This window comes from Anolis carolinensis, unplaced genomic scaffold, assembly GCF_035594765.1.
Source record: "Anolis carolinensis isolate JA03-04 unplaced genomic scaffold, rAnoCar3.1.pri scaffold_10, whole genome shotgun sequence".
NCBI lineage: Eukaryota > Metazoa > Chordata > Lepidosauria > Squamata > Dactyloidae > Anolis > Anolis carolinensis.
The window spans coordinates 27,395,087-27,416,920 of NW_026943821.1; the positions used below are offsets into that span (position 1 = coordinate 27,395,087).

A 21,834-nucleotide genomic window follows, 5' to 3' on the forward strand; every position below is an offset into this window, starting at 1 on the left:
ATATAGTACAATTGAACTACATTAGATGGCAATGTATACTCATATAGTACAATTGAACCACATTAGATGGCAGTGTAGACTCATATAGTACAATTGAACTACATTAGATGGCAATGTATACTCATATAGTACAATTGAACCACATTAGATGGCAGTGTAGACTCATATAGTACAATTGAACCACATTAGATGGCAGTGTAGACTAATGTATTGCCATTGAACCCCATTAGATGGAAATGTAGACTCATGTAGTGCCATTGAACCACATTAGATGGCAGTGTAGACTCATATAGTACAATTGAACCACATTAGATGGCAGTGTAGACTCATATAGTACAATTGAACCACATTAGATGGCAGTGTAGACTCATATAGTACAATTGAACCACATTAGATGGCAGTGTAGACTCATATAGTACAATTGAACCACATTAGATGGCAGTGTAGACTCATATAGTACAATTGAACCACATTAGATGGCAGTGTAGACTCATATAGTACAATTGAACTACATTAGATGGCAGTGTAGACTCATATAGTACAATTGAACCACATTAGATGGCAGTGTAGACTCATATAGTACAATTGAACCACATTAGATGGCAGTGTAGACTCATATAGTACAATTGAACTACATTAGATGGCTGTATACTCATATAGTACAATTGAACCACATTAGATGGCAGTGTAGACTCATATAGTACAATTGAACCACATTAGATGGCAGTGTAGACTAATGTATTGCCATTGAACCCCATTAGATGGAAATGTAGACTCATGTAGTGCCATTGAACCACATTAGATGGCAGTGTAGACTCATATAGTACAATTGAACCACATTAGATGGCAGTGTAGACTCATATAGTACAATTGAACTACATTAGATGGCAATGTATACTCATATAGTACAATTGAACCACATTAGATGGCAGTGTAGACTCATATAGTACAATTGAACTACATTAGATGGCAATGTATACTCATATAGTACAATTGAACCACATTAGATGGCAGTGTAGACTCATATAGTACAATTGAACCACATTAGATGGCAGTGTAGACTAATGTATTGCCATTGAACCCCATTAGATGGAAATGTAGACTCATGTATTGCCATTGAACCACATTAGATGGCAGTGTAGACTCATATAGTACAATTGAACCACATTAGATGGCAGTGTAGACTCATATAGTACAATTGAACCACATTAGATGGCAGTGTAGACTCATGTATTGCCATTGAACCACATTAGATGGAAATGTAGACTCATGTAGTGCCATTGAACCACATTAGATGGCAGTGTAGACTCATATAGTACAATTGAACCACATTAGATGGCAGTGTAGACTCATATAGTACAATTGAACCACATTAGATGGCAGTGTAGACTCATGTATTGCCATTGAACCACATTAGATGGCAGTGTAGACTCATATAGTACAATTGAACCTCATTAGATGGAAGTGTGTTTACTTTAGACTCATATTGGGAAAATGTTTGAATCTACTCTCAAGACCGACGCTTTCAAGAGGGACGCTGCCTCTATTATTCCTATCTCTATGGCCGCAGAGGCCTAGTTGTGCAACGGGGGTGACGTCACCGCGCCCCTCCCTCTCTCTCAAGGCCGGGTCTTCCCACACAACAAACGCGGGAGTCCCGCCTTCCTCGCTTGAGTGACGCCCCCCGGGAGCCAATGCGCCTCCGGGTGAGACCCGAGGCTCCGCCCCCGGGGGCGTGAGTGGCGCCTGGCAGAGCCAATGGCGTCGTGGCTGGGCCGGGCCTGTCCTGTCAGTGCGGGGCGGCGGGATGGCGGCACTGTACGCCTGCACCAAGTGCCACCAGCGCTGCTCCTTCGAGGCGCTCAGCCAGGGACAGCAGCTCTGCAAGGTCCGCTCGGCGGGAAGGGGACGGAGGGAGCGAGGGAGGAGAAGGGACGGGAGGCGGGCGGCTGAGGCGGCGGCTGCCAGGACCCCTTGGCCCTCAGGGTGTTTTGGACTACAGCTCCCAGAATGCCTCCTCATCACCGGCGGCGGCAGGGGCTTCTGGGAAATGGAGTCCCAAACACTTGTGAGGGCTAGGACTGCGAAGGCGGCTGCTTCCCCTTTTTGAGGCCTGCTTTGTTGTCAGGTGCCTTTTGAGTTCCTGATATATCAGAAATACCTTTTCACACATGTATTTGTCTTTTAATAATAATAATAATTTTAATAATAATAATTTTGATAATAATTGTACTGAATGATATGCCCTTTTCATGTATGGATTTGTATAATAATATTAACAATATTTTAATAATAATGATTTTAATAATAATAACAATAATAATGATGAATATTTTATGATGATGTGCCCTTTTCATGTATGGAGTGTATAGTAATATTAACAACAATATTTTAACAATAATGATTTTAATATTACTATACAAATCCATACACAAAAAGGGCACATCATTATAAAATATTCAGTAAAATTATCAAAATTATTATTATTATTAAATTTTAGTTTACCTTAAACTATTAACAATATTTTAATAATAATGATTTTAATAATTTTAATAATAATAATAATAATAATAATAATAATGAATGTTTTATGATGATGTGACAATTTCATGTATGGATTTGTATAGTAATATTAACAATAATATTTTAATAATAATGATTTTAATAATAATAATAATAATAATGAATATTTTATGATGATATGCCCTTTTCATGTATGGATTTGTATAGTAATATTAACAACAATATTTTAATAATATTGATTTTAATAATAATAATTTTATTAATAATAATAATAATAATGTTTTATGATGATGTGCCCTTTTTGTGTATGGATTTGTATAGTAATATTAACAACAATATTTTAATAATAATGATTTTAATTATAATAATTTTAATAATAATATTACTGAATGTTTTATGTTGATGTGCCCTTTTCATGTATGAATTTGTAAAGTAATAACAATATTTTAATAATGATTTTAATAATAATAATTTTACTGAATGTTTTATGATGTGCCCTTTTCGTATATGGATTTGTATTGTAATAATAATAACATTTTAATAATAATGAATTTAATTATAATTATTATTATAATAATTTTACTGACTGTTTTATGACAATCTGCCCTTTTCATATATGGATTTGTATTGTAATAATCTTTCTTTCTTTCAGGAATGTCGGATTGCACACCCCATTGTTAAATGTACTTACTGTAGAACTGAATTCCAGCAAGAAAGGTAAAGGCTCAGATTTTGTGTGCTTGAGAAAGCCCGAACCATCAACTTTATGATAGGGTTTAAAAAGTGACTTTACAATGTTCCTTTTCTCCCAAACACATTTGTATCCTGCCCTTCTCGCCCCGAAGGGGACTCAGGGCATCTTACAAGTTACATGTATATCCAATATTACATGTAATATATAATAGACAATTATAGTAATGTATTATTATTATATTGTATTACATTGTAATATCAATATTATATGTATATATACAATATATTATATTAATATGACATTCATGAAAATCCATTAAAATACTCATTTTTTCCTGTTGCTCATTCCCCCCATAATCCATTAATGTTTCTCTTTCTTGATTTTCTAGCAAAACCAACACAATATGCAAGAAGTGTGCTCAGAACGTGAAACTTTATGGAACGGTATGTATACCTACCTAACCTGTAAAGGGTGATCACTTTGACATGACATGCTGAATATCTTCTACCTTTGATGTTTATTTTTGAAGCCCAAACCCTGCCAGTACTGCAATATAATTGCAGCGTTTATTGGGAACAAGTGCCAGCGGTGTACAAACTCTGAGAAGAAATATGGGCCACCTCATTCCTGCGAGCAGTGCAAGCAACAGTGTGCCTTTGACAGGAAAGACGATAGGAAAAAAGTGAGTATCTCTGTCCTTGTTCCTTATGGGAAATGGGCTACCCATTGTGCATAGATTCTGAGCACTGTCACATCTATCTGTGTCATTGGACTGAGGAACATGTGGCCCTTCAGATTGTGTTGAACTACAGCTGCCATCCTGTTATTTCTCCAGTATTCACAATTTGCTGTTTGGAATAGTCTGGCCTATAAAATGAGTTGCCCAGAACTGAATGCAGTACTCCAGATGAGACCCAACCAGAGCAGAATATAGTGAGAATATGACTTCGAATTATACTTCTATTGATGTATCAAATTCCAGCCCCCAAAGTACGAAATGATGGAGATAAATTTGGTACTTTTTTGATGCGTACCAGCTTGTGAAACATAGAAGTTTGACTCACCTTGAGTCAAACAAACCTCACCTTAACCATTCTAATTCAAATAATATCTTTTAATTTTATTTTTTGCATGTATCTGTCATATTTGATGACGTAAATACTACTTGGTTTTAGATGTCAAGATCCCTTGCTTGTATTGGTTATATTTTGCTTGTTTATTTTCCTGGAATATAAAGTTTTAAAGTGTAAATAAATATAAAAAAGAACTCCCACTAATATATATATATATATATATATATATATATATATTCTCATATATATATTTTAAATCCTGGAAAATCTAAAATATAACTGTGTTCCAGTCAGCATTTGTATCCAAGATTTGGAAATTTAGATTTGGATGCTCACTCCAAATCATTAAGCATTTTTTGAAACACCTTTGTTTGTTTGTTCGGTAAAGGATAGGAAATATTACCTTGTGTTTCTGGTTGACTTGTTTCACGGTCCGTAGGTGGATGGGAAGCTACTCTGTTGGCTTTGCACGCTGTCCTATAAAAGAGTGCTACAGAAGACCAAAGAGCAACGTAAACACCTGAGCACATCCTCCCGAACCAGCCTGCAAGAGAAGGAACAGTATGGCCGACTTACCAGCAGCAGCCACTACAGGTAATTGCGCATCGCTCTGCTGTTAACATGTTTAGCTTCATACATTTCTTTTGCAGAAGGGAAGTAGCAAGTCAAGGGCTCAACACCACCATCTCTCTTGTGTAATCAACTTTGCATCCTTCAACAAAAAAAACTAACAAGGCCAGGCACCTTCTTATTGATGCAGAAACATGTCACTGTCAAAATTCTGACTGCAATGAGGAATATAGATGATTTGGATATGATAGTTATACTAAATGTGAGAGTTGGAAAGATATTGTGATTTTGTTAACCTTATTCTTAGAATAGAATTTGTATTTTTATTTAATTTATTTACTTCATTTCTGCCCCACCTTATTTCCCAAAGGGACTCAAGGCAGAGAAAAATAACAGAAATTTTTCCAGTTAAAATTGAAGACAAGACAAATGCAATTTTATAAACAATTAATATTTGTTTCATGAATGCAAGTTAAAATACAGTAAAATATAATTTAAAAAACCTGATTTAAAATTATTACGGTCTGGATTTGGCTGTGAAGTTAAAGTAATGATCTGGATCCAATGTCTCTTTCTCTTACCTGTTTGCCTATATCTTTTCCTTCCTTCCTTTCTTTCTTTCTTTCTTTCTTTCTTTCTTTCTTTCTTTCTTTCTTTCTTTTCCTTCCACCACCACATACTATCTGTCTGTTCATCTGTCTTTCTGTCTCTTCCTTAATCTAGCCAATCTCATAATGCTATTGTAAGGACAAAATGAAACGTATAGGAAAAAAAATTGAAGGTGGAGAACCATATATGACACACCACTTTCCTAATATATACTATTTTTTTAATTGTAGTCAAAAGGATCCAAACTAGTGTTTCTGAATATGATAAAACTATATAGACAGAAACCCATCTGTACAGATAAAGTAGCCAGGTTACTTTATCTGGAGTGTAGTTCTTTTATCTTGTTATAAAATGCTTAACTACTGAGCATATCCAGGTTTTAAAAATGAGTGCATTGAAAGTAATCTCGCCTTCATTTTCTTCAAGAAAATTTGGATTTTGGCAAGTAATAGAAAAAATATATATCCAGGAATCCAAATGTAGAATTGCAGCCCTAATGCCTGTGATTTGTTTCCTTTTGCAGCCAGAAAACGTTGTCTACATCTTCTATTCAGAATGAAATTCCAAAGAAAAAGCCCAAGTTTGATGCTATATCAGCCAATGGGGACAGGTGAGCCAGTTAAAATTTGAGAGTGTAGATGGGAAGGCTGGTCTGTGGACTAAAAATAAAAGATTTTAGAACAAGTGTCCCACTGCTTAGAGGCTAAAAAGTAAAATGCTTCTGAAGTTTGAGGGTTCTTGTGGAACCGCTTTGTCACTATGGGGAAAACATTGGGCAACAAACTGTGTTCTTTTAGTTATACAATGCAGTTTAGATGTCCTGAGAAGCAGCTTCAGTTCAGGTTGTGCAGAAGAGAGAGATGGGAGAGGGGGGAAAGTGAGAGAAGGTATTGTCAAGCAGAAGTGTCTTAAATCCTTCCATTTCCTCCCTGTCTTATCCTGGGAGAAGGCAAGCCCCAACCCTCTCTAGCTTCTGTTCTGCAGCCGCGTTATGCAAAATGTGTTGGGATTTCTTTCTTATTTTTTTTCTCAATTGAGATAGCAGGCTAGGGTTCCCTGATAGAGGGAGCTGAGGTTAAACTTTTGTTCCATTCTTGCTGTGCATATTTTCACTCCTCCCTTTCCTCTCTAATTCTCAGCGTTCCTTCCTCTCCCGAGGCGCTTTGCCCCCCTATCCAGAGTGCCCCGTCCGTGTTGGCGCAGTGGGCTGCTTCCCAACAGAGTCTCGCTGCCCAGGATTGTCCTGTTTCTCAAGGCACTGACGTCCTGAAGTGAGACCACATATTTTCTTCCCTGTTTCCTTCCCAACCCTGGGAATTGTCTCACCTGTGGAAGTACTTACTCCATGCTGATGGGTGTCCTCCTAGAGCGCATTGTGTCAGGAGCATGGGCCAGGTGGCAGGCCAGGGCCTCTGCGTGTATCTGAATTCGTTGCTAGACAGTCCCTTATGCTTCTCTGCCACTTCTCCGTTGTCTGTGGTGACTAGATATAGACATATCAAGGCAGGAAATCCTGAGGTGCGGAGACAAGGTTATGCTAGATCAGGCACGGGCAAACTGCAGCCCTCCGGTAGGCTGCTAGGAATTGTGGGAGTTGAAGTCCAAAACACCTGGAGGGCCCAAGTTTTCCCATGCATGCTATATAAGGTATATTTTAATGTGTCTTTTTAAAATATTCACTAGAATTGCAAGTATGTGTGTGGGTGTGTGTCTGCTTTTATTCTTACTAGTCCTTTTATAATCTGAGTACCATTTAAATGTATGTGTGTGTGTGTATATATATATATATATATAGAGAGAGAGAGAGAGAGAGAGAGTACAATATAGTAATTTATTGGCAGTATTGTACTATACTAATAATATAATATTGTATGTAAATTTAATTTGTAAGCCGCTCTGAGTCCCCTTCGGGGTGAGAAGGGCGGGATATAAATGTAGCAAATAAATAATAAATAAATAAATACATATGTATTTACAATTTCTGAAGAACTTTGTTTGGAATTTAATTGTGATTAACACAGCTTCTTGCAGTATCTGTTCGATGCCACTAGAGAGCAGAAATAACCCACTGAAATAAATGGCAGGCTCATAGTCAGAATATTGTGTTGTCGAAGGCTTCCATGACCAGAATCATATTATATTATATTATATTATATTATATTATATTATATATAATGTAATACAATATATTAATAATACACTATTATAATTGTATATTTATATTACATGTAATATTACTAATAATATTGCAATATAGTTGTATAGTACAATATAATAATATATAGTGTTTATATAGTGCTTATATTGTGCTGTACTAATAATATAATATATTGTATGTATATATAACTTGTAAGCTGCCCTGAGTCCCCTTTGAGGTGAGAAGGGCGGGATATAAATGTCGCTAATAAATAAATAAATCACTGGGTTGCTGTGAGTTTTCCAGGCTATATGGCTATACAGCCCGGAAAATTCTCAGCAACCCAGGGTTAATTCTCCTTTTAAGAACCCTTCCCATGAAAAATACAGTACCCCCTTTCCCAAAAGTTTTTTTCATGTTGCAGTAAGGGGCACAATAGTGAAAACAATGGCATACATTATTGTGTGGCCTGGAAAGACAATGCATATTGAAAATATATTATTCTGGTAGAAGAATGTTTGCAAAAACATTTTTTAAACCAGTGGATATTAGTACATTCGGTAATATATCTTCCACCATATATTATTTAACCACCTCTAATGGAAAAATGTAATGCTTGGTGAAGATAACAGCAGTAGGAAAAGGTGGATTGAAAACATGAACACAGATAAAAAGACAAACTGAACATGAGAACAGATGTGTATAGCAAACTGCCACTAAACAGTCATTCCTGCTATTATTATTATTATTATTATTATTATTATTATTATTATTATTATTATGAGAAAGGTTGCTGCTGTCAGTGCTGACTTCATTGTTTGTAATTATTTTCTTGAACATAACTGCAGTGCTGCTAATGTGGCATTATATAAGAAAAAAATACGTTACTCAGAGTTAAAAAACAAGCTTTTGTTGCTTAAATCACATTAGACGCAAGGAGCACAGGGCATTATGCATGGAAGGTGTGCAAATGCATAAGAACAATATAATAATAATACACTATTATAATTGTATATTATATATTACATGTAATATTACTAATGATATTGCAGTATAGTGGTATGGTATGATATAGTGATATATAATGCTTGTATTGTGCTGTGCTAATAATATAATGTATTGTATATACATATAACTTGAGAAGGGTGGGATATAAATGTTGCAAATAAATAAGAGAATCTCAGTGAGTGAGAATGACTGAATGACCATGGAGTTGTTATGCCTGATGCTCTAACCTCTCCCTATGGATTGAACGACCATGATATACAACTTGAGCTCTCTTTGTCTCCCTTAGCTTTTCTCCGGACCTGGCCTTGGACTCTCCCGGCACTGACCACTTTGTCATCATAGCTCAGCTGAAAGAAGAAGTGGCCACGCTGAAGAAAATGTTGCATCAGAAAGATCAGATGATTCTGGAGAAAGAGAAAAAGGTAGTGCCTCCTTATTTGTTTAGTTATTTATTAGCGACATTTATATCCCGCCCTTCTCACCCTGAAGGGAACTCAGGGCGGCTTACAAGTCATATGTATATACAATATATTACATTATTCGTATAGCACAATATAAGCATTATATATTGTTATATTGTGCTGTAACACTATATTGTAATATTATTAGTAATATTGTATGTAATATATAAATATACCATTATAATAGTGTATTATGATTATGATAATTATTTATTTATTATTAATTATAATTAATTATATTATATTATAATAATTATATTAATAATTATAATAATTATATTAATAATTCCGCCTCTTTTGTGGGGAAATGGGACTCAACAAGCATGATCCTGGCGGGGCTTAAATAAAGATTATTAGTAGTAGTGGTACATATGATTCAACTGCTAAGGGAATTGTGTAACTAATATCCATATTGGAATTCTACAGGGATGCATCCCACTATTGAACATACATTCAGTGCAATTCAAACTGTGTTATTTTCCTTGTGGTTGTTTGTTCGGTTTGCAGATAACTGAGCTGAAGGCTGACCTGCAATACCAGGAGTCCCAGATGAGGGTCAAAATGAACCAAATGGAAAAGACTCACAAGGAAGTCACAGAACAATTGCAGGTGATTTTTAATGAATTTGGTCCATCAGGGAGTTTGCATGAGATCAAGTAGATATTTATTATAATAGACAGAGTTTGTACAATCACATATAATAATACAGTAGAGTCTCACTTATCCAACATAAACGGGCCAGCATAACATTGAATAAGCGAAAATGTTGGATAAGCGAAAATGAGGGATTAAGGAAAAGCCTATTAAACTTCAAATTATATTATGATTTTACAAATTAAGCATTAAAAACATGCTTTACAACAAACCAACAGAAAAAGCAGCCCAAAATACTGTAACTTTATGTAGTAAAGGTGAAGACCTGGCTTTGTGAACAAGCATTTAATGAATGAATTATGTTGGCTTTGACTCGGTCTGGATTAAGGTTTAGGTGCAAGGTTTTTGTGGATGAATGGTTTAAGTATTTTTATTGTACTGTTTTAAATGTATTTATTGTATTATGTTAAATTGATTGTTTTAATTGCCTATGTTTATTTTTTGACTATATATGGCATTGAATTTTGCCAGATTGTGAGCCGCCCTGAGTCCCTTCGGGTGAGAAGGGTGGGATATAAATGATGGAAATAAATAAATAAATAGTAATTACTGTATTTATGAATTTAGCACCATCGCAATATATTGAAAAATTGTCTTTAAAAATTAGCTACTAACAAATTCACTACAAATAAAAATAGAATTGCAAAAATGAACTTATAGTAGCAACATTGTTGGAAATTAAATCCGGCAGGAGGCAAACTGTGTTGCATAATCCAGAACGTTGGATAAGCGAATGTTGGATAAGTGAGACTGACTCTACTGTATCTTATATATAATATCACAGAACTTTTCTCTGAGCAGGGCTTGCTTTTGTTTTGCATCCTTCTTTGCTTATTTTCGTTCCTTTCAGTCCGGGGTTGTGTGTACTTGTCCATGGTTGCAGAGTAGACCACAGTGCACTCAAGCACGTTGTTTTTTCTCTCTTTTTCTGGTTGTTTCCCCCAATAGACCAAGAACAGAGAGCTCCTGAAACAAGCCGCAGCTTTGTCGAAGGGCAAAAAGACAGAGAAGTCTGGGGCAATCACCTCCCCTTAGGCACAATGGGGGATCTCTCCCGTATCGAGGAGTCCTTTTTGGTTATAAATCCCTTCGTTCAACAGGCTCGACTGGAATCTTTAAACCGTTGTTGCTGCGAATGCAATGAAAAATCTCTGTGTGTGCCCATTCAATAGCATGCTTGTGTGTTGGGTTTGTAATCTTTTATTTTCCTATCATACTACGAAGATGGGGGGGGGGGGATTTGCGGTGCATCTTCCACTGCCGCCCCCGTTCCTCCAAGCCCACGAACTGGCTGAATATAGGGATTTCCTATATTCTGATTTTCGCTGCCATTGGGTTGGCCTGGACAGAGGGAATGTGTTGCTTCTGGGTCCTCCACAGTCTCCTGTGGCCTTGTCTCCAGGTAGGCTTTCCTTTGTGGGAAGCTACTTTAGTACTCTTATTCACATTCTGAATTTTCCAAATGCTGCTTTCTCATATGATGCTTTCATGCTGTTCTTTGGAGCACCTTGATGCCATTTTGCAAACATTTCTTTTCATTCTGTTCTATAGAATTGTTTGGGGATCATGTTTTAAGTCATTGACAGTCTATTTAAAGTCTTAATAGCATAATGATCTCTTAATTGAATAATTGGGGACATTAATTCGAAGGTAAAGTTGGATTACTAATTGGAATTTTTGTTATTCTGGCTGACTATACTGATCACTGATTGGGAATTAACTTCTTTTCAAAAATATTATTATTATTATTGACACAAAGACATAGTATGATACAGCAAACAAGATATATATGCTGGATTATTATTATTATTATTATTTGATACACAACAGGATGAGTACACAGCAAACAAAACCATTCTGCTTGCTGTTGTATTGGATCATACGTCAGACACTTCCCAAGTGTCTAGGACTATGTGATGTATCAGCGAATAATGCATGCAGATCCAAGTAGCCTTTTGCAGCTGACAGATTGTGATTTTATCAGCACCGATTGTTTCCAAGTGCTGGCGAAGATCTTGCGGCACTGCACCCAGTGTGCCGATCACCACTGGGACCACCTTAACTGGCTTGTGCCAGAGTCTTTGCAGTTCAACCTTCAAATCCTCATATAATGTCAGCTTTTCCAATTGCTTCTCATTAATTCTGCTATTGCCTGGGATTGCAACATGATTATTATTATTACTATTATTATTATTATGCTGGCTTCCATGGCATTGCTTTTATTTAGAGCTGGGCACTTCCTTGATCAAGATTAGTGGATTTCATACAAAAGTCACAGTCAGGGTGAGACTATTCTCAGCAAAATATAGGGTTAATTTTTGCAAGACACAACTATGCAGAATTTTGAGGAATGGTTCTTGCGGTGCCGTTGGATGTGGCCTTGCAAAAGGAGATTGGAGAGGTCTAAGAAAGGAAAACTGATATCCTATGGAACAATAATCATTTCTGGGTTGCTGTGAATTTTCTGGGCTGTATGGCCATGTTCCAGAAGCATCCTCTCCTGATGTTTTGCCCACATCTGTGGCAGGCATCCTTAGAAGTTGTGAGGTCTGTTGGAAACAAGGCAAGTGGGGTTGTTATATATCTGTGAAATAATGTCCAGGGCGGGAGAAAGGAATGATTATTGTGCTGTTGAATGAGGCCTTGCAAAAGGAGCTTGGAGAGGTCTAAGAAAGGAAAACGGATATCCTATGGAACAATAATCATTTCTGGGTTGCTGTGAATTTTCTGGGCTGTATGGCCATATTCCAGAAGCATCCTCTCCTGACGTTTCGCCCACATCTATGACAGGCATCCACAGAGGTTGTGAGGTCTGTTGGAAACAAAGCAAGTGGGGTTGATATATATATCAGTGGAATAATGTCCAGGACGGGAGAAAATAATGGTTATGATGGTGTTGCTGATTGTGGCCTTGCAAAAGGAGCTTGGAGAGGTTTAAGAAAGGCGAATTGATATCCCATGGAACAATAATCATTTCTGGGTTGTTGTGTGTTTTCCGCGCTGTCTGGCCATGTTCCAGAAGCATTCTCTCCTGACGTTTCGCCCACATCTATGGCAGGCATCCTCAGAGGTTGTGAGGTGTGTTGGAAACTAGGCAAGTGAGGTTTATATATCTGTGGAATGATGTCCAGGGCAGGAGAAAGGAATGGTTATTGTGATGCAAAAGGAGCTTGGAGAGTTACAAGACAGGAGAATGGCTGTCCTATGAAACAATAATCATTTCAGGGTTGTTGTATGTCTTTCGGGCTAATCATTTCACTGGAAACATGAGATGGGTCAGAGCAAGAACTGTCAAAAGAGGGTCTAAACTCATGAACTCCATGCTAATGGAAAGATGGAATGAGAATTGCTCTACCGCTTCCGTCAAGGCATCTTTGGGGGAAAACCGCTGAAATCACACGAGTCGTTTCTGACCAGCTTCATCTGCAGAAACACATCTGAAGAAATGGCTCAGGGGAGAAAGAGAGAGAAAGAAACACCGACACACAGGGCAATGCAAGATTTGCCTTTTGAAATGATTTTAAAAAGAGACTTCTGCTGCAACCGAGTCAAGGATGCTTTTCTCCAGCCGCACTTTGAAGAACGACAAGCCTCAGGGCACAGAAGGAAGCATAACCGAAATAATTTCACAACTGTGGGTTATTTATTATTTTCCTTTGTTTTGCTTCGAAGGGAAGACGGCGTGTGAGAACCTGCCACAAAGTGTAAAGCAGAACACTAATTTTTTTATACTTAAGGCATCTTTTGAAAGAAGCTGGTTCGTAGAAATTTTAACGGGGGAGGATGTTTTTTAGCTCCCTCGGATGAGAAAAGTTAGGATTTTCCTGTAAAGAGAGGGCCTTTGTTCTTTTCTTATTTGTGGAAGTGGATCATGCATTCAAGTGGGTGGTTTATAGTGATGCTGTTCTTTTCTTTCTATATTTGTAATATTCGTGGTGTTAAAAGGGAGCTCGGATTTGTACAAAAAAGAAGTGCAAAATGGACAAAAACCGGTTTGGGGACGGGTGGGATCTTTCCGCGGTTTCGCGTTGGGATATATTTTGTCTATGTCTTGGTTTGAGTCGGCAGAAAGTCAATTTATTTTCCCCTTGGCTTAGGCCTAATCCAAGCACGCGAAGTATAAAGAACATTTGGTGCTATGGCGGAATTTGATGTATGTACAGGATTAAACAGTATTTTCTGTAATTGCGCTTTCTTGGATGTCTGTCCTTCAATCTCCCCAAATAACAGCGTCTATTATTATGTATCTGTGTGGGGGTTTAAATGGCACTTCCTGTAGGTTTTTGTTCTATTGCTTGAAACCATTTGACCCTATTCTTCAGTTGATAAGTAGCTTACAAGTATCAAAAGCGAGAAGAGAACTTATATGCCTCTTTCTTTTGGGATACAACAAGCATGAGCAAACTTCGGTTTGGTTCGGTTCTGTTGCCCTGCATCCCTTGTCCTTCCCAAATTGGCTTGAGATTTGGACAGCTATTGGAAAGGACAATATTGGAGCTCTACCAAATAGTGATATGACTGCTGGCACTCTATAGATTTTTTTCCCCCTTTTCAGAGAGATCGGGAAATGATACATTCAAATGTTGTGAATTATTATTATTATTATTATTATTATTATTATTATTATTATTATTATTATTATTATTATAATAACAGTAAGGTTCCAAGTAGACAGGCAGACCAGAAAATGATGCATTCAAATGTTGCAAACTATATTGTTATTATTATTATTATTATTATTATTATTATTATTACAATAAGGTTCCAAGTAGACAGTCAGACCAGAAAATGATGCATTCAAATGTTGCAAACTATATTATTATTATTATTATTATTATTATTATTATTATTATTATTATTATTATAACAATAAGGTTCCAAGTAGACAGGCAGACCAGAAAATGATGCATCCAAATGTTGCAAACTATATTATTATTATTATTATTATTATTATTATTATTATTATTATTATTATTATTATTATTATTACAATAAGGTTCCAAGTAGACAGGCAGACCAGAAAATGAGGCATTCAAATGTTGCAAACTATATTATTATTATTATTATTATTATTATTATTATTATTATTATTACAATAAGGTTCCAGGTAGACAGGCAGACCAAAAAACGATGCATTCAAATGTTGCAAATGATTAGTTTATTATTATTATTATTATTATTATTATTATTATTATTATTATTATTATTACAACAATAAGGTTCCAGGTGGACAGGCAGATCATATACAGAGTTAAAGGCCGCCTAAATATTGACATGCAATGACAAATCTTCTTAATTATGCATATATATATATATATATATATATGGTTTTACTCAGAACATAAAAGTTGTTTACAGTTGTACTGGAAGAAGAGACAATGTCTCCAAAGCAGACGCCTATCTGGAAATTACACGGTGGTTTAGAGCAGGCACGGGCCACCTTTGACCCTCCTCCAGGTGTTTGGACTTCCAACTTAGGAATTGTGGGAGTTGAAGTCCAAAACATCTGGAGGAGGGCCGAAGTTGACCCAGGCCTGGTTTAGAGAGTAGTAACTATTTTATGTTTACTTCTCGGGCCCGTTTATGTGTCTTTCCCAGTGCGCCATTGTATCCACAGGACTCTCCCGCACGGTCCCATTTCAGCAGAGCCGACCCCACCACAATCCCACGCCAACTTTCTTCAGTTTGGGACTGTGAAGAGCTAGCTCTCTTGTAACCATGTCCCTCTGCAATCAACACGGCGGGATGCTTAGCGCTGTGGCGCTTTGGAAAAACAGCCGCCCCCGGCAATAACAACAAACAACCTTCCCAGAGAGCCTGGTGAAAACTCTTGCGGAGCCAGTTTTGCAGTGAGTGAACCTGGTGTAAAAATAGCCCTTAGGGCGGTGCGGTGTGCCTTTTCCCACCCCCGGCTGCTCACAAGTCAATACAGGGTGGGATGAGTTGCCAGACCACAAACTTCCTCTTCTCCAAACTTCTTATGTGGCTCATTGGCTGCTGCAGGAAGCGTCCTTAAAAGCAAGGTGCAGAGAGAGTTTGCTCTTATTGGCAGCCTTTCCCAATGCAAGCAGAAGAAGGAAGCTGTTGCTGGGCAGAGAGATAAAAGAGAGACAGACCTAGGAGCTTTGCAGCAGCAGCAGCTATTTCTGTTTTCTGGACTTTGCTGCCTGGAAGTTGGCAAATTACACCCGAGATTGCTCTTTGGGGCCCTTGTCCTGAGATAGGGACACACAGGGAGATTAGGTTTATTGCAAGGGCTTAGCAGAGCTGGAAATAGTTCAGGAAAAATGCAAAAAGTTCAGTTTCTGCTTTTTACAGTTGCTGAAAACAACAACAGTTTTAATTCTGTTGATGTGTTTTATTGTTTTATGTCGTTACTAGCTGTGCCCGGCCACACGTTGCTGTGGCGAAGTATGGTGATATGGGAAATAAAGTATTGAGGAACTGGTAGTAGTTAAAGTAAAGGGTAAAGGTTTTACCTTACATTAAGTCCATTATAAATGGGTTATATAGCTGTGTGGAAGGGCCTTGAATCTACACTGCCATATAATCCAGTTAAAATCTGATAATCTGTATCTTATAGGCAGTGTGGAAGAGGCCTAAGTGAGGCCTAACTCTGCCTGTCCCCTGGGCTGAGTGGGTTGCTAGGAGACCAAGTGGGCGGAGCTTAGCCTTCTAACTGGCAGCAATTGGATAAAAACAATTATTCCTCTCCCTCTAATTAGGACTTTATTTTTCTTTTCTTTTTCGTGTATGAACGTAGAGGCATGGATGAGGGGTTGTGCTGCCAAGTTTAGTGTTTCTGGGATGTGTAGTTTTGTTGTTTTGTCCTAGGCCGAAATTCCATTACCCTTTTATATATATAGATGTTTTTAATTGATTGTTCTGTGTTTTAATTTGTGTTGTTGGGCTTGTCCCCATGTGAGCCGCCCCGGGTCCCTTCGGGGAGATGGAGGCGGGATACAAAAATAAAGTTATTACAGTAGAGTCTCACTTATCCAACATTAACAGGCCGGCAGAACATTGGATAAGCGAGAATGTTGGATAGTAAGGGGGGTTAAGGAAAAGCCTATTAAACATCAAATTATGTTATGATTTTACAAATTAAGCACCAAAACATCATGCTTTACAACAAATGGATAGAAAAAGCAGTTCAGTACATGATAACGTTATGTAATAATTACTGTATTTACGAATTTAGCACCAAAATTTTGCAATTTATTGAAAAATTGACTAGAATAACATTGTGTACTAAAAGGCAAACTGCAATGGATAATACAGAACCTTGGATAAGCGAGATTCTACATCATTATTATTATTATTATTATTATTATTATATAATATTATTGTGTTTTTTCGGCTGCTGTGTATATATTATTATTGGTTTTTATTATTGTTCTTTGATGTTTCATATTTTATTTTATCATTGTTTAGTATCTGATTTTGCTGTGAGCCGCCCCGAGTCCCCTTCGGGGGAGATGGAGGCGGGATATAAATAAACTTATTATTATTATTATTATTATTATTATTATTATTATTATTATTATTATTATTAACAATAATTTATATCTGGCTCTGGAATTCCCTCCCCAGGGAGATCAGGCTGGCACCCTCACTATCCATCTTTCAAAAGGACCTTAAAACATGGTTATTTTGATGTGCATTCGAATAAATCATGGTTATTTCGATGTGCATTCGAATAAATAGTTCCAGTTAGTTATTAGTTGCCAGGACTACTGCACTTTATCACACTCCACTCTTATTGATTGAACTCTGCAATGAGATCCTTAATTCCCTTTTGTAGAGTCTGCTGAATTTTATCTTACAGTTTGTATATTATGTTCAGACTCTAATGTTCTAATGTTTTGATGTTGATGTTTTATGCTGGTTTGTATGTTTATACTATTTTACTTGTTTTTCATTGGTTTAATTATGCTGTATTTTATTGTATGTTGAAACTGGGCTCGTCCCCATGTGAGCCGCCCCGAGTCCCCTCTGGGGAGATGGGAGCGGAATATAAAAACAAAGTTATTATTATTATTACAGTAGAGTCTCGCTTATCCAAGCCTCTGGATAATCCAAGCCATTTTTGTAGTCAATGTTTTCAATACATCGTGATATTTTGGTGCTAAATTCATAAATACAGTAATTACTACATAGCATTACTGCATATTGAACTACTTTTTCTGTCAAATTTGTTGTCTGACATGATGTTTTGGTGCTTAATTTGTAAAATCATAACCTAATTTGATGTTTAATAGGCTTTTCCTTCACCCCTCCTTATTATCAAAGATATTCGCTTATCCAACATTCTGCCGGCCCGTTTAGCTTGGATAAGTGAGACTCTACTTTATTATTAACAATCATTTATATCCCGCTCTGACTCGATGTGGGGACTTAGGGTGGTTTACAACAAGCTGCGGCAAACATTCAATGCCGTACAATATTTAAAAGAACAAACTAATCAAAACCACCCAAATCCCAAAACGTGCCCAATATACAGTAGAGTCTCATTTGTCCAACATAAACAGGCCAGCAGAACGTTGGATAAGCAAATATGTTGGATAATAAGGAGAGATTAAGGAGAAGCCTATTAAACACCAAATTAGGTTATGATTTTACAAATTAAGCACCAAAACATCATGTTATACAACAAATTTGGCAGAAAAAGTAGTTCAATACGCAGTAATGCTATGTAGTAATTACTGTATTTACGAATTTAGCACCAAAATATCACGATATTTTGAAACATTGACTACAAAAATGTGTTGGATAATCCAGAACGTTGGATAAGTGAGTGTTGGATAAGTGAGACTCTAATGTATTGGGAGGCAATGTGGCAAATTAGGTGGCAACATCCATGGCCAACGTGCTTTTGTAAGTAATTTGTAAGTTGAATGTTTGTAACTACAACAAAGGCTGCTTGAAACAATTGGAGTTCCTAGCATTGTCTTCCCATATCTCAGTGTTGTGATTAAAACGGGGACAGATAGCCGGTGAGGAACCTGACAAGATAGGCACCTTATTGTTCGTTCCACCCATTGTCTGAAGGATGTTAAGAAGAGAACAAAGGGCAACACACGAGGAGGGAGAGCAAACAGGATCGGGACTCCAAAGGACCTGGACAGATTAGAGAGAGGATTGGCCACAATCAACGCCATGGATCTCAACAAGGACAGAGGTAAGATAGGACGCTTAGGGAGAAAGATACAGAATGCAAAGGCAGAAAATCGGCACAGGATCTGCTTTGGAGTGGGTTGTTTGAGGCCCCTTCCACGTTGATCCGGATTCTATAGCAGTGTGGACTCAGGCAACACAGTTCAAAACAATCAGTTCCTTGTCCTGCCCACCCATCCCTATTTTACTCATGGATTTTACTCAGAGTTTTGCACTAATCACCCTCTTGGTTTTAATCATTGTTATGTTGTTTTATAGCTGCAGTAGAGTCTCGCTTATCCAACATTTGCTTATCCAATGTTCCGGATTATCTAACGCAGTTTGCCTCCCGCCCCGATCCACGGCTGTTTCTCTAGGCAGCAAAGATTGAACTTTTTATGGATTTAATTTCCAACAATGTTGCTACTGTAAGGTCATTTTATACAATTCTATCTTTATTTGTAGTCAATTTGTTAGTAGCCAATGTTTTTTTAATCAGTGTGTAAGACATTTCAATATATTGCGATGTTTTGGTGCGAAATTCATAAATACACTCATTACTATATAACTTTACCGTGTTCTGGACTGCTTTTTTCTGTTGATTTGTTGTAAAACATGATGTCTTTGGTGCTGAATTTGTAAAATCATAATATAATTTGATGTTTAATAGGCTTTTCTTTAATCCCTCCTTATTATCCAACATTTTCACTTATCCAACGTTCTGCCGGCCCGTTTGTGTTGGATAAGCAAGACTCTACTGTGTGTTATTATATTGTGATTTAAATTTATGGGTTGTTTTTCTTATGTAAGCCGCCCCAAGTCCCTTCCAGGAGATGGAGGCGGAGTACAAGAATAAAGTTGTTATTATTTTATTGTATGACACAGCACACAAGATAGACATGCTGGATTTCATATCACAAAACCACAAGTCGAACACTTCCCAAGTGTCTAGGACTGTGTGATGTATTTTCGGATGATGCATGCAGATCCCAGTAGGGTGGCCTTTTGCAGTTGGCAGATCGTGATTTTGTCAATGTCTATGGTTTCCAAATGCCGGCTGAGATCTTTTGGCACGGCACCCAGTGTGCCAATCACCACCGGGACCACCTGTACTGGTTTCTGCCAGAGTCTTTGAAGTTCAATCTTGAGGTCCTGAGAGCGGCTGAGTTTTTCCTGTTGTTTTTCGTCAATGCGACTGTCACCTGGGATGGCGACATCAAGGATCCAAACCTTTTTCCTTTCCACAACTGTGATGTCTGGTGTGTTGTGTTCCAGAACTTTGTCAGTCTGGATTCGGAAGTCCCACAGTATCTTTGCGTGCTCATTTTCCAAGACTTTTGCAGGTTTGTGATCCCAGTTCTTTGCTGCTGGGAGGTGGTACTTGAGGCATAAGTTCCAATGGATCATTTGGGCCACATAGTTGTGCCTCTGTTTGTAGTCTGTCTGTGCAATTTTCTTACAGCAGCTGAGGATATGATCCATGGTTTCGTCGGTTTCCTTGCACAGTCTGCATTTTGGGTCATCCGCTGATTTTTCGATCTTGGCCTTAATTGCCTTTGTTCCGATGTCTTGCTCCTGGGATGCAAGGATCAGGCCTTCTGTCTCCTTCTTCAGGGTCCCATTCGTGAGCCAGAGCCAGGTCTTCTATTATTATTATTATTATTATTATTATTATTATTATTATTAATTGCCTTTGTTCTGATGTCTTGCTCCTGGGCTGCAAGGACCAGGCCTTCTGTCTCCTTCTTCAGGGTCCCATTCGTGAGCCAGAGCCAGGTCTTCTATTATTATTATTATTATTATTATTATTATTATTATTATTATTAAATGCCTTTGTCCTGATGTCTTGCTCCTGGGCTGCAAGGATCAGGCCTTCTGTCTCCTTCTTCAGGGTCCCATTCGTGAGCCAGAGCCAGGTCTTCTATTATTATTATTATTATTATTATTATTATTATTATTATTAATTGCCTTTGTCCTGATGTCTTGCTCCTGGGCTGCAAGGACCAGGCCTTCTGTCTCCTTCTTCAGGGTCCCATTTGTGAGCCAGAGCCACGTCTTCTATTATTATTATTATTATTATTATTATTATTATTATTATTAATGGCCTTTGTCCTGATGTCTTGCTCCTGGGCTGCAAGGATCAGGCCTTCTGTCTCCTTCTTCAGGGTCCCATTCGTGAGCCAGAGCCAGGTCTTCTCCTGATCAGCTTTTCCTTCAATTTTGTCAAGGAACTTTCCATGCAATGTTTTGTTGTGCCAGCTGTCAGCTCTAGTTTGTAGTGCGGTTTTCTTGTACTGGTTTTTTGTCTGCTGTGCTTTGAGGAGTTTCTGATTTTTGACTTCAATCAAAGCAGGTTCTTCACTTTGCTTGACATATTCTGCCAGGGCATAATATTATTATTATCATCAAGCAGATACTGTAGATTATCTGCCTTTATATTCTGGGTTATAGGGCTGTGCAGAAGAGCCCTGGCTTTTGCAAATGGCCTGGGCAAGGCCAGGCACCCAAGCTACAGTAGAGTCTCACTTATCCAACACTCGCTTATCCAACGTTCTGGATTATCCAACACATTTTTGTAGTCAATGTTTTCAATATATCATCATATTTTGGTGCTAAATTCATAAATACAGTGATTACTACATAGCATTACTGTTTATTGAACTACTTTTTCTGTAAAATTTGTTGTATAACATGATGTTTTGGTGCTTAATTTGTAAAATCATAACCTAATTTGATGTTTAATAGGCTTTTCCTTAATCTCTCCTTATTATCCAACATATTTGCTTATCCAACATTCTGCCGGCCCGTTTATGTTGGATAAGTGAGACTCTACTGTAGTTAATGGGGTTGTCAAAACCCAGAGACAAGGAGGCAGTCCTCATGGGGAGAGAGGGGCAGGGACGGCCCCGCCCCCGTTCCCGGGCGACCAATCAGCGGCCAGGGGGCGGG

At 37.7% G+C, this 21,834-nt stretch overlaps 1 protein-coding gene across 2 annotated transcripts; it reads left to right on the forward strand.

Moving 5' to 3' along the window:
* The first annotated feature begins 1,730 nt into the window (after positions 1-1,730).
* Positions 1,731-13,914, forward strand: fam76a (family with sequence similarity 76 member A). 2 transcript variants are annotated; one of them, XM_062962049.1, is made up of 10 exons: positions 1,731-1,888; positions 3,176-3,240; positions 3,606-3,660; positions 3,747-3,899; positions 4,730-4,884; positions 5,993-6,079; positions 6,609-6,740; positions 8,901-9,036; positions 9,583-9,684; positions 10,678-13,914. In XM_062962049.1, exons 1-10 carry the CDS (start codon positions 1,808-1,810, stop codon positions 10,762-10,764), a joined length of 1,053 nt encoding a protein of 350 aa, XP_062818119.1. In that variant the 5' UTR covers positions 1,731-1,807; the 3' UTR covers positions 10,765-13,914. The 2 variants fall into 2 exon arrangements, with proteins under 2 accessions (XP_062818119.1, XP_062818120.1); XM_062962050.1 differs by lacking the exon at positions 6,609-6,740.
* The last annotated feature ends 7,920 nt before the right edge of the window (positions 13,915-21,834 follow it).

Excerpts from the sequence above, each read along its gene's own strand:
- fam76a (XM_062962049.1), top strand. The coding sequence starts at position 1,808 with ATGGCGGCACTGTACGCCTGCACCAAGTGCCACCAGCGCTGCTCCTTC. Across the intron at positions 4,885-5,992 it reads ACCAGCAGCAGCCACTACAG|CCAGAAAACGTTGTCTACAT; the intron begins GTAATTGCGCAT and ends TTCCTTTTGCAG. Across the intron at positions 9,037-9,582 it reads TTCTGGAGAAAGAGAAAAAG|ATAACTGAGCTGAAGGCTGA; the intron begins GTAGTGCCTCCT and ends TTCGGTTTGCAG.